Source organism: Lagenorhynchus albirostris, chromosome 2 (genome assembly GCF_949774975.1).
Source record: "Lagenorhynchus albirostris chromosome 2, mLagAlb1.1, whole genome shotgun sequence".
In the NCBI taxonomy this organism is placed as follows: domain Eukaryota; kingdom Metazoa; phylum Chordata; class Mammalia; order Artiodactyla; family Delphinidae; genus Lagenorhynchus; species Lagenorhynchus albirostris.
The window spans coordinates 24,768,020-24,781,146 of NC_083096.1; the positions used below are offsets into that span (position 1 = coordinate 24,768,020).

Sequence of the window (13,127 nt, forward strand, 5' to 3'; positions counted from 1 at the left end):
CTTGGGTCTTAATTATGTGAAAAAATACTTTCATAGGAATTCTACTCAGGGAATTTTCTTAAAGCTTGTATAAGGCCTGGGTACTAAATCAGACATCCCATAAGTCAACACTTTTTCCTTAGCACCTATAAGTGGTACAGGCTTTACTCAATGCGCTCTGGTCTTTTTCTCAGCTCAGATTTCTTCCCAAAGAAATCAGCCACAAAATAAATTTCCTCATTGATCAGCCACAAAGTAAAATCTGGTCCTTGAGATATTCACGGTGCCAAAGATCACTGGGCAGGGATCTTCACCTTGAATGAGGAGACTGCAAAGGCACACCCTGGGCTCTGGGGTTGCTTCTGATTGTGCTGGGCTGTGCTCCATCCAGATGAGTGTGCTTCAGCGAGCGGGAGGGTCGCCTGGCTTCCCTGTGGTTCTGAGCCTTCGCCTGCATCTGACTGGTCAACAGTGAGCCAGTTTCCTTCCACTGTGAGGATGGCTGTTGAAGGAGAGATTCAACCCCAGACACACTGGGAGACTTCTAGGAGATCGAGGCATGTTACTAGGAAGGAACCCTGTATGATAAGTATATTATCTATGAATGTGTTGTAGATGCATTGTTTTCCTCTGTAGGAAGTTTTAAATGGATTCTGTACGTGCCAGGGCTGGGGGAAATTTGGGATAGAATTTGTTCATTTTCTATATCCTTTCCAGGAAACTTCTTTCTCTCTACCTGGCAACTGGCCGTATTATTTTAGGGCAGAGTTTCTAAACAGTAGGATACTTTTGCCCTCTGATAACCAAGAAGGACAGAGAGATGTTCCCTTAAATAGTACTCCAGTTGTTGGGATCTGAGGGAGCCAATTAATCCCCTTTCCTCTTTGATTTCTTAGAGACAGTGGTTTCCCCTATATCCATATACGATTGACCCTTGAATAACATGGGTTTGAACTGCGTGGGTCCACTATGTTTTAGTTTTCACTATGTTTTAGTGAAAAAAGTGCAGTTTTTTTCACTAAATACACACTACAGTACAACACCATCCGAGTTTGGTTGAATCCGTGGATGCAGACCCTCAGATATGTAGGGCCAAACTATAAAGTTATACATAGATTTTCAGCTGCATGGAGGGTTGGCGCCCCTAAGCCCCATGTTGTTCAAGGGTCAACTGTATGACTTTTTAATTTGTATAGCAGCAGAACAATTAATTTAGCTTTATTTTAATTTCCTTTCCACACTTCAGTTGCCTAGGCTATTGGAGAAACTAATTATGACCCAACTTTTACTTGGAAGAGAGGACTTAACTTGTGCTCCGTGAATCACTGTATCTGGAGCACTGGAGCAAGCTGAGAATTTTCTCTGATTTGACATTGTGTTCAGTAACATCCAAGTTTATATGAAAAGTGATAAGGGAACCCTTTTTGCTTTTTTGGGATGGGGGCCTAAAACTTCCAATTATTGTAGTATACAATAATTTTAATATCTTTTAATATCTTCTTTAATTTAGAGGTAGACTGCTACTATTTATCTCTTAAGTAGAGGGGAAAAAAGAGGTTCTGTTACTGATACATTCCTAACCTGTTTCTTTAGATTCCTTTTTATTCAGAAATTCCAGTTCTGGATGGACTCTTGAAATAATCGCTTTGCAAACAGGATGTTTGTGGAGTCTGTGAGAATTGTATGTTGCTCACTTCTCTACTCCTGTGAGATTATCATGTTTGGCCTAATAATAGGCACAAATTTTGTTATCTTCAAATTTTATTTATATTTTTTTGTTACATAGGAGAAGCAGAACCAAATAATTTTGGAATTAGAAGGAAACATTTAATTCATGCTCCTCTGCAGTGCTGGAATTTCCTGTACATATGTCTGTAAATGTACCTATCAGATTCTCCTTGAACATGTCAAATGACCTGGAACTCCACCTCCTCAGGGCATTTCTTTTGATTTTTGAACAGTTGCTGTTGCCACAACGATCTTCTTTACCTTTAGACAGAATCTGTCCCTCTCTCGCTTCCGTTCAGTATTTCTTGTTTTAGCCTCTGTAGCTACCACCTAGAATAAGTGATCCTTTTTATTTAGGGCTTCTAATTAATTCTGTTTTTTATTTGACATGTACATTTCTGATTTTTTAAAGAAAAATGTGGGTTTGTCTTTCAGTTGGAAATGATGTGTTGATTTTTTTTTTTTTAAGAGAGAAAGAATGTTTTCATGAACTGTCTGGGTGGCTATGTTTCTAATACTTATTTTCCTCTCCCACTGCTGCCCAAATTTTTTTCTGCAGGGAGACCTTACCAGGAGGCTATTACTCTGAACCTTACTCAACAGGGAAAAGCAGTAACTCTTCAAAGCCTCAGTGGTTCCTCTAATCAGACACACTACTTTTCTCTTGGATTCAGTTGACCTTTTTTTTTGAAACTTGAGAACTTAAATTTATTTGTTTGGTTATTTGATATGTAAAAGTAACCCCAAACATTTAAATAACTCATGTTAAGGAATTTTTTTTCACACATCAAATGGCAGCTGAATTATCCCAGTACTTTGAATCATCTTGCTATTTATTTTGCTGAAATTCTGTGTTAAAATTCATTAAAGCCTGTGGTTGAGAGCTATGGGAGGGAGAAGACGAAGTTTTAATATTTGCTACCAGGTTCATCACTGATTTTCCTGGGTATTTTGATTCTGCTTATTATTTTTATTTGTTTATTTATTTTTTTCTTTTTCCTTCCTTTTTGCGGTACACGGGCCTCTCACTGCTGTGGCCTCTCCCGTTGCGGAGCACAGGCTCCGGACTCACAGGCTCAGTGGCCATGGCTCATGGGCCCAGCCGCTCCGCGGCATGTGGGATCCTCCCGGACCGGGGCACGAACCCATGTCCCCTGCATCGGCAGGCAGACTCTCAACCACTGCGCCACCAGGGAAGCCCTGCTTATTATTTTTAAAAATGGAGATGAAACACTTTGTATAGTTGGGAATCTTTATTTGCAAGCAACAGAAATAGCCTCTGAATAACTTAGATAAGAAAAAAGGAAATGAGGGGAAATCTGAGGAGCCAGGTCTAAGGAAAGCAGGATTCAGGGGAGCCCCAGGGACCTCATCCTCAGGAGTGTTCCTGCAGAAAGCATACTTTCCCAGTCTTGGCTGCAGTTCTCAGTTTGGCTTGACAGGCTTTCTGCCAGGGATCTTTTGGCAGTTTGGGGCTTCTTCTGTTTTCAGGTCTATTGGAAGTTGCCTTCTTTGTTTTCTCCCACAAATATACTGATTTAATTCAAGTCTTGAAGCTAGTAGTGTGTGTGTGTGTATGTGTGTGTGTTTTCTTTTTCCTGCTAATATTTTTGGGTTTGTTGTAGATATTTTCCAGGGTGGGGAGTGATGGTTAGGTTTTCCTATTTCCTACTTGCTCTGTCATTTTTTTATGGGGAAAGTTAAGGAGATTAAAAAATTATGCCACTGCGGTCAACATAAACATTTAAAGCTATAAATGTTCCTTTAAGTACTACTTTAGCTGTATCTCACGTTTCGATTTTTTTTATTATTTAATCTAATACATTTTCTAATTTTCATGACAACTCTTTGATCCTTGAATTATATAAGCTTTTAAGTTTCTATAAATATGAGATTTTACTGGGTTTATTTATTTTTTTTACTGATTTCTAATCTAATTCTTTTATGGTTGGAGAAAATTATCTGTATAATATTGATTCTTTGGGATTTTTAGATTTGTTCTGTGGCCTAATGTGTGGGCATATTTTGTAAATGGCCAGTGGGTGCTTGAAAAGAGTATGTGAATACACATTAATATAAAAGGTGCAAGGGTCTGTGTTTTGCATGAGATCAAGTAAATTATAGAGCTCCTTATTCTTTATGTGCTTGATCTATGAATTCCTGAAAAAGACTTGATAACTAATACTTGTACTTAGTATATTCCAGGCATTATTTTTAAGGCCTTATTTGTATTAATTTATTGTGTATTGATCATTTTTTTTAGATGTTACTTTATGTATTTTTAGACTGCGGACATTTGTTACTAGGTACTTAATACCTAGTGATTGGAGTCTTTTATCTTTGTGTATTGACCTTATTCATCTCTAGTAATATTTTTAACCTTAATGTCTCTTTTTCTGATATTGATATAGTTACACAGGCTTTTTTCTATTAGTGTTTAATTAATTTTAATATTAATGTTAATATTGCCTAAGCATATCCATCTCATTCCACCTTTGTATGTCCTTTTATTTGGAGTGTGTCTCATAAATAGTCTATGACGGGACTTCCCTGGTGGTACAGTGGTTAGGAATCCACCTGCCAATGTAGGGGACACTGGTTCGTTCCCTGGTCCAGGAGGATCCCACATGCTACGGAGAAACTAAGCTCGTGCGCCACAACTACTGAGCCTGTGCTCTAGAGTCTCCAAGACACACCTGCTGAGCCCGCATGCCACAACTACTGAAGCCCAAGCACCTAGAGCCCGTGCTCCGCAGCAAGAGAAGCCACCACAATGAGAAGCCCGCGTACCGCAACGAAGAGTAGCCCCCGCTCGCCACAACTAGAGAAAGCCCGCATGCGGCAACGAAGACTCAGCACAGCCAAAAATTAAAAAAAAAATTTAAATTAAAAAATTAATTAAAGAAAAATAGTCTATGGGTGGATTTTGTTTTTATCCAGTTTTGTCTAAGAGTGGTAGTATAATATGATGGTTAAAAGCAAGAACTTTAGGGCCAGGTTGCTTGGGTTTGGGTTGTTGTCTGGGATGTTGATATCTGACACCTGTAATTCTATACTTGGGGGTAGGAGGTGTTTGGACTTTGCTTTATTTAGACTTTTAACCTCCCCCCATGTTATATGCTCCATATCTCACTGCTGCTCTCCTATGGGTGAGGTACCTGGTATATTCAAGTTCTGATTCTCTGCAGCGTTCAGTTGTTACCGTTTCAATGTCACCTGCCACTTGAACTTTATGGTGTGTTTCCTTAGTCATCTGCTTCTTATCTCTTGAAAATGTATTGAAGTATCTCTAAAATGGACATAATAAAACTGCTTAGTTATAGGACTATCTGAAGTTAAGTGTGAGTCAATAGATGTAAAGAACTTTGAACACTACCTGGCACATCAGAAGTGCTTAGAAAGATTTGTTCCTGTTTTGTCACTGTTGTTAATACTATAGTTTGACTTTTAATGCTCTTGGCTGCCTTGAAAGTATCTACAGTCCTGTCTGATATTTGTTACTGTGAATTTCATCATCAGATTTATTGTTTTTATTTTATAATCCAAGTTTTTCTTTGTTTTGGCTTTTTTCTTCCTCAGGCGATTTGGGGAGGACATAACTTTGGTGCATCTCAATTTAGCAAGTTGAAAGTAGTAATTGAATTTAATGGAAATTGAAAATCATTTCCCAGAAGGAGTATATTATAATTAAACTACATGGTAAATTTAAACTTGTAAAATTTTTCTATTTGAATGGTGTAGGGTACTTTCAGTTAGTTGATAGGCTAGATTCTTAATTTCATATGGAGACATTAAAAACTCTATGAAAAAAAGAACTCTATGAAGTGAAATTTTTTGCCTAAGTGGGAATCTCTGTGTTTTCATTAAATTTATGTTAAAAAGAACATTAGTGGTGGTGACTGTTACACAACAATGTGAATGTACTTAAGGCCACTGAAGCTGTACACTTAAAAATAGTTAAAGTGGTAAATTTTTTGTTATATATATCTTACCACAATTTTAAAAAAAAGAACACTAGTTATTAGGTATATGTCTCACATTGAAGGTGAAAGAAGATGTTCATCACTGTGAAAATCTAAATCTCATGGACCATACAGATAGAGTGAGCAGAACATATTGGTGTCAATACCTTGACTTATGTTTTCTTTCTTCAGCCATATATGATTCTCATTCATTTCCTAATGTGAACTTTATTTTTTAACAGGAAGGAAAAGCTGATGCGATGCTCTCAATGCCGAGTTGCCAAATACTGTAGTGCTAAGTGTCAGGTAAGAAGGTTCTGCTGTATGTAAGCTCTCTGCTCTTAAATTGGTTCTCCGGGCTTCCCTGGTGGCGCAGTGGTTGAGAGTCCGCCTGCCGATGCAGGGGACGCGGGTTCGTGCCCCGGTCCGGGAAGATCCCACATGCCGCAGAGCGGCTGGGCCCATGAGCCATGGCCACTGAGCCTGCGCGTCCGGAGCCTTTGCTCCGCAACGGGAGAGGCCACAACAGTGAGAGGCCCGCATATCGCAAAAAAAATAAAATAAAATAAAATTTGTTCTCCATTATGCCTGTTGAACTATTTCTGTTTCTTCATAATCTTTTATTTATTTTAACTTGTTTTTTTCTTCAACTTAAAAATCATATATGTATATGGTAATAATTATATATACATAATATATACATAAACTCCATATAGTGTGTGTGTGTGTGTGTGTGTGTGTGTATATATATATATCACTGAAGAAAAGTTAAATGTTTACTCCTCTCCATCTTCTTGTCCTCTTGACTTCAGTCCCATTTCCCAGAGCTAACCACTGTTAAGGTTCTTATGTATCTTCGCACCATTTTTTTGGTGCAAACACATTCATGTATCTTTATCTTTTGTTTTTAAAAGCAGATACAGGTTATTATGGCACAAATTCTTTTATACCTTGATTTTCTTTTTCATTTAATAATCTATCTAGAAAAACTTTTTGTATCCTCGTGTTCATTCTATCATATGAATGCACCACAATCATAATTTCCCCACTAATGAATGCATAATTTTTTCCCAATATTTGGTATTGCCAGTACTGCACCAGGCATCCTTTCGTGCACATTTTTGCACACTTGTGCAAATTGATTGTAGGATAAATTCTTCCCCGTTGTACTGATTAGTAAAAGGATATATGCATTTTGAATTTTTAAAGAGAATGCTCAGTTGCCTTCCAAGAGTTTGAGTTAATTAACAACAACTGACGGTCTATGAGAGTACTGCTGTTAACAACTTTGAAATTCTTTAAAGGATGTATAATTAACATTCAACATGACCTTTTCTTCTAACCTTATGGTTAATCATTTAATAAGAAATTTAATTATGCTCTAATGAATTAGGTCATAATAAAAAGTCTAATTGGAGGGTATGTGTCTGTGTCACTTGCCACCCATGCTTCAGGGAACTTCAAGTTAAGAAGACTACATATAGGGCTTCCCTGGTGGCGCAGTGGTTGAGAGTCCACCTGCCGATGCAGGGGACACGGGTTCGTGCCCCGGTCCGGGAAGATCCCACATGCCGCGGAGTGGCTGGGCCCGTGAGCCATGGCCGCTGAGCCTGCGCGTCCGGAGCCTGTGCTCCGCAGCAGGGAGAGGCCCGTGTATTGCAAAAAAAAAAAAAAAAAAAAAAAGAAGACTACATATAGAACCAAATAAATTGTATTATTTGATACAGATTTTCCAGTTGAGCTTCCTTTCTGTTCTCAATGAACTAAACATTTACTTTTATTTTCCCTTGTTTTTATGACTGTTTTTCCCCAGGGCTACTTCCTCCTTTTGTAGTACACTCAAGAAAAAAAAAACAACAAAACCCATTATCTGATTAGAATGAGTAGAGGGAGTCTGGTGGGTAGGTATGTCATTTTGATTCATTATAGTGCATGTGTTTTTACCACATATATTAGCTGTTTACTGTAGCATCAATAATAATGTCATCGTCAGATATACTGTAGAAGGTAATGGGAAAATAGCTAGTAAGATGAAAGATATCATATATAACACAGCTAGTGGACATGCTTATCTGTGTGCGGGGGATAGGGTGTGTGTGTAGAGGAGATGGGATGGGAGTCAAAGAATGGCCAGAACATATGCATTTAAACTGCTCTGTTAAGCTCACCCTTAAGGTACAGCATTAAACATTGTAATTATTGTGGATACCTACAAAGCAGCACAAAATTAAACTGACAGACTGAACTATGAACAGTAATGAACAAAAGCTCTTGGAATGGAAATTGATATAGAGGATGCGAATTCATAGCATAAAATGCAAAATACGTTTACCCTAGGGGGACATAACTTTTGTCAGTAGCTTAGCGTTTGATGTATGGGGCCATAGCATCAATGAGCTCTCCACAAGAAGCTGAGGTGTTATAGGGTATAATGTCCCCTGTGCTCATAAGGAAGGTATCAGTGGCATCAGTTTTCACACTTCATTTTTAAACATAAGCGATACAAGGATACTTTTGCATTATAAAAATTAGCACAATATAGACTAATGCAGGGTGAAAAGTAAAAGTCTTCCTCCAGCATTCTTCTCCCATTCCTACTTCTCTCTTCCAGAGGTAGTCTCTCTGTGTTTGTTTTGTGAGTGGAGGATACACACCGAACTGTTAGTCTATGCGTCATACGTAGTATACACATACATGTATATATTTACTGCTATGTACAGAACTGTTTGTATTCCTCTGTATCTACCTTGTTATGAGATGTCATATAATGTAATAGAGGGGTTATATATTGGATCCAGTCTTATTTCTATATTGGCATAATCAGCATATCACAGATGATTATGAGATCAAAGAGGAGGAACAGGCTAAGTTTTCTTATGAAAAAACATTCTCAAAATTTGTAATATAGATAGCAAGTAAACCAATTTTAAGCAAATTCACCAATTACTATTTCATCTCTGCTGGATTTACTTTGATTCATAATATGTACATTTCTAATTGAATTAATTGCAGAGCAAAACAAGCAGCTGGATACCACATCAAATTGCAGTTTACATACTTTTAAAAAGTACTATATTAGCAGAAAGAGGCTCTATTTTTTGTTGATAATTATAGGCCTCTTTAAAAATGTGAATCATATTTTTGAGTGTGCATTTTATGTTTAGTTGTAGAATGATTTGATTTATTTTTGATGAATTCCACATTAGTAAGCACTTAACAGCGTGATTTAATAAGTTGGTTTCTGTAGTATCATACCCAAAGTGATGATAATGAAGAAAGCCAAGCCCTTGGTTTTTATAAATAGCTCTGTGCCAGGCTTCAGGCTGATAGAATATGTACTGGGTGCTCTGTAGAGAAGTTGGCTTTGTATCTAACTGTAAACAAAAGGGGAATATTGTATAAAGGTTAAAATTATTTGATCATATTTAACTTTTTGACTTCTGCAAATGTCTGCAGGCCTGAGCTTTTCTTTTCTCGCTTTACATTTGCCTGCAGAGTGATCCCATCTACTCCCATGGCTTCAGTTGACATCTGTATATTAATTATTCTCAGTTCTCCATCTCCAGCCTCCTCCTTTCTCCTGAGCACCAGACCCATATCTTAACGGGGCACCTCTATTTGGGTGTTGCTCCGGCATCTGAAATGCCATATATTTATACCTGAGCACATTATCTTACCCCAGACCTTCTTTCCTTCGCATTTTTCAACCTCAGTGAATAATCTCACCAGCCACTCAGCAGTCCTAGTTGCCAGGGTGTCATCAGCTCTGATTTACGTTCTTTCCTGGCTCCACATCCCCTTAATCACCACGTCCTGCTGATTCTACCACCTGAAGATCTGAATTGGTTCACTTCTCTCTAGCTTCTCTACCACTACCCTTGTGCATGTTACCATGATCTCTTTCCTTGGTTAGCTGCAGTCTTTAACTCTTACAAGCTTCTATTCTCTTTTCTACACAGGAACCAGAGTGATTATTTTATTCTAGAATGTAAGCGTGATCTGTCAGTCACCAGCTTGAAACCCTGGCCCTCTCTTTCCTCAGGGTGAAATTCAAACTGGCAGATTTTGCCACATTTTTACTTCTGGGCCTTTGGCTATGTAAGTCCCTGGGTCTGGAGCAGACCTCTCCCCCCAGCTACCGAACTCCTATTTATCCTTTAGAACTCAGATTAAATGTCACTCCCTTTTTCCTAACCCCCTGAGACTAGTTTGTATCCCTCCTTTATCATACAGAAATTTAATTGGGTTAATTGCCTGTTTCTGTAGTTAGATGTCAGGCTCCTTGAAGGTATGCTCTGTGCATGGGTCACTGCTGCAGATGTAGCATAATTTGTTGAGTGAATGAATGAATGAATACATTCATCAGTGATAATTGTTGAATTCGATTTTTAAAATTACATCATCTCTAAATAACCTGTCCGTAGTAATATTTCTTTTTTAGATGGAAATATAAGTGGGATATAACATTGTATTAGTTTTAGATATACAACATAATGATTTGATAGGTGTATATATGGCAAAATGATCACGACAATAAGTTTAGTTAACATCCATTGCCACACGTAATTATAATATTTTTTCTTGTGATGAGAACATTTAAGATTTATTCTCTTAGCAACTTTCAAATATACAATACTGTATTGTTAACTATAGTCACCAACCTGTACGTTACATCCCCAGGAATTTTTTGTTTGTTTGTTTTTTGTTTTGACCACGCTGCATGGCATGTAGGATCTTAGTTCCCCAACCAGGAATTGAACCTGCGCCCCCTGCATTGGAGGCACAGAGTCTTAATCCCTGCACTGCCAAGGAAGCCCTCCCCAAGAATTATTTAATTTTTATAAACCGTTTGATCATCTTCACCCATTTCTCCCCTCCCCCACTTACCCCCATCTCCTGCCTCTGGCAAACACCTGTCTGTTCTCTGTATCTATAATTTTTTAAAATTTATTTTTATTTATTTTATTAATTTTTTTGGTTGTGCCAGGTCTTAGTTGTGGCAGGCAGACTCCTTAGTTGCGGCTCACGGGCTACTTAATTGTGGCATGCGAACTCTTAGTTGCAGCATGCATGTGGGATCTAGTTCCCTGACCAGGGATCGAACCCAGGCCCCCTGCATTGGGAGTGCAGATTCTAAACTATTGCACCACCAGGAAAGTCCCAATATAATTGTTTTTTTTTTTTAGATTCCACATATAAGTGAGACATAATAATATGTCTTTTGTTTTCTTTTATTCAACAAATGTTTATTTAGAGCCATCAAGCTGGGTCTGCTGCATTTCTAGATTGTGACACTTTCTTAATCCTCTTCTCTAACTCAAAAATTATGGAGCCAGTGACTATTATTGGCACTCAGGAATGCATCCATGGGAAAAAAAAAACAGACAAATATCCTTGCCTGTGTATAATATAAATTCTAATAGAGATAATTAAAAACATTTTTTATTGTGGTAGTCACAGGATATAAAACATACTATTGTAACCATATTTAACTGTACAGTTCAGTGGCACTAAGTACATTCATGTTGTTGTGCAACTCTCACCATCATCCATCTCCCAAATTTTTCACCTTCCTAAACTGAAACGCTGTCCCCTTTAACACTAACTCCCCATTCCCCCTTCCCCTCCACCACCCCCCGGCCCCTGGCATCTACCGATGTACTTTCTGACTATGAATTTGACTGTTCTAGGTACCTCGTACAAGTGGAATCAAGCAGTATTTGTCTGCACCTAATGTATATTGGAATGCATTTTTAAGGTTTTAATATGTCTTAATTCATCAGTATAGGCATAGTCTATTAACTTCCTGCTCTGACAGACAACAGAATTCAGCTCACCTATGTCAGCATCTGCTTCCTCTCTGTCTTTTTATATAGCTATATCAGGATCCTCCATTCATCCAGAGTCTATCCAACAGATATTTATTGAGTACCTGCTAGCTAGTCACTGTTCTAAGTTGGGATTTTGGTGGTGGGCAGCTAGCAATGAACAAATAAACAAGGTCCTGGCTTTCGTAAAGTTTATAGGAGTGAGGAGACAGACAGTAACAAATGCCATGATTATATGAGTGAGTGTGATTTGGATGAGCGTGAGCTTGCCATTGCACAGATGGTTACAGAAGGGCTTCCTGTATAGGTGACATTTGGCTGGAGTCTAAAAGTACCCAGCCACGGAAAGATCTCGGAACAGTTTTTTGTTTTTTTTTTTTTAATGTAAAAGGAACAGTGAATGTAAAGGCCCTGAAGAGGAAAAAAGCTTGTCATGTTAGAGGAATGAAGAGGAGTTTGAGGTAAACAGATTAACAAATTCATATGAAAAAAATGAAAAAAATGTTTTGCCAGAGTGTGTATCCTTATTATTTTATCAAATATCACCACAAACAAAAATGACTGAATGACTTACAATTAAATAATGCTAAAATAACATTCTTGCCCTGCTTTTTACAGAGTATTGTGAAATTATGTGTTCTGCATGTTTTTGAGTTATAGTTGCTTCTGGTTAGCTGGAAAATAGAGAAATTTAGTGGTCAAAACTGAGACTTTGTCAAAAACATTTTTTCTAGTTCATTACACACCTGGTTCTCAGAATTTAAAAAAACTAATTATTAATAAATTTAAATTATACTTCTTTGGGGGAAAAAAAGGAGTTGGATAATGGTGGATACACGTCATTTGTTCAAACCCATAGAATGTTTGACACCAAGAGTGAACCCTCATGTACACTATGGACTTGGGTGATAATGATGTGTCCGCCTAAGTCCATCAGTTGTAACATATGCGCCACTGTGATGGGGATGTTGATAACAGAGGAGACTGTACATGTGTGGGGGGCAGAGGGTATATGGGAACTTTATGTACTTTCCTCTCAATGCTATGAACTTAAAACTGCTCTAAAAGTTAATGTCTTAAAAAAATAAATCATAGGGAAAAAAAGCAGTTGGAGGTGAGGCCAATGAGGAAGGACTTGATAATGGATTCATCCATCCATTAATTTACTCAGCAAATATTAGTGCTGGTGCCGGGACTTTCCTTGGCTCTGGCACAATATTATTGAACAAGACACAGAAAACCCTTGCCTTTATGGAGCTTTCATTTTCCTGTGAGACAGATATATAATATTGTCTTATTTTTATGCCTAAAATAAAGGGAGCAAGAGAAAATGATAGGGATTGGGAGGCTATTTTTACATATGTATGTGTGTGTGAATACATATACACACATATGTACATATACATATCTATATTTAACTTCTTTCTATATATCTCATATATAGATATTGAGAAAGAGATATATCTATGTATCTATATCCGTATCCATATCTATATCTATAGTGAGATAACTATTTCTATATCTGTCTATCTGTCTACCTAAGACCTCTCAGGAGGTGGCATTTGAGTGGAGATCTGAAAGAAGTAAGACACGTGAAGATTGGAGAAGGGAGTTTCAGGTTTGATGTACG

At 37.8% G+C, this 13,127-nt stretch overlaps 1 protein-coding gene across 3 annotated transcripts in view; it reads left to right on the forward strand.

Annotated features, from left to right (window-relative positions):
* The window catches only part of SMYD3 (SET and MYND domain containing 3), a 722,658-nt gene that overhangs the window by 173,979 nt on the left and 535,552 nt on the right, over positions 1 to 13,127 (forward strand). For all 3 annotated transcript variants that reach the window (XM_060128412.1, XM_060128421.1, XM_060128431.1), the window contains exon 2: positions 5,912 to 5,975. In XM_060128412.1, coding sequence (XP_059984395.1) covers positions 5,912 to 5,975 — 64 coding nt within the window. The remainder of the gene's footprint in view (positions 1 to 5,911; positions 5,976 to 13,127) is intronic.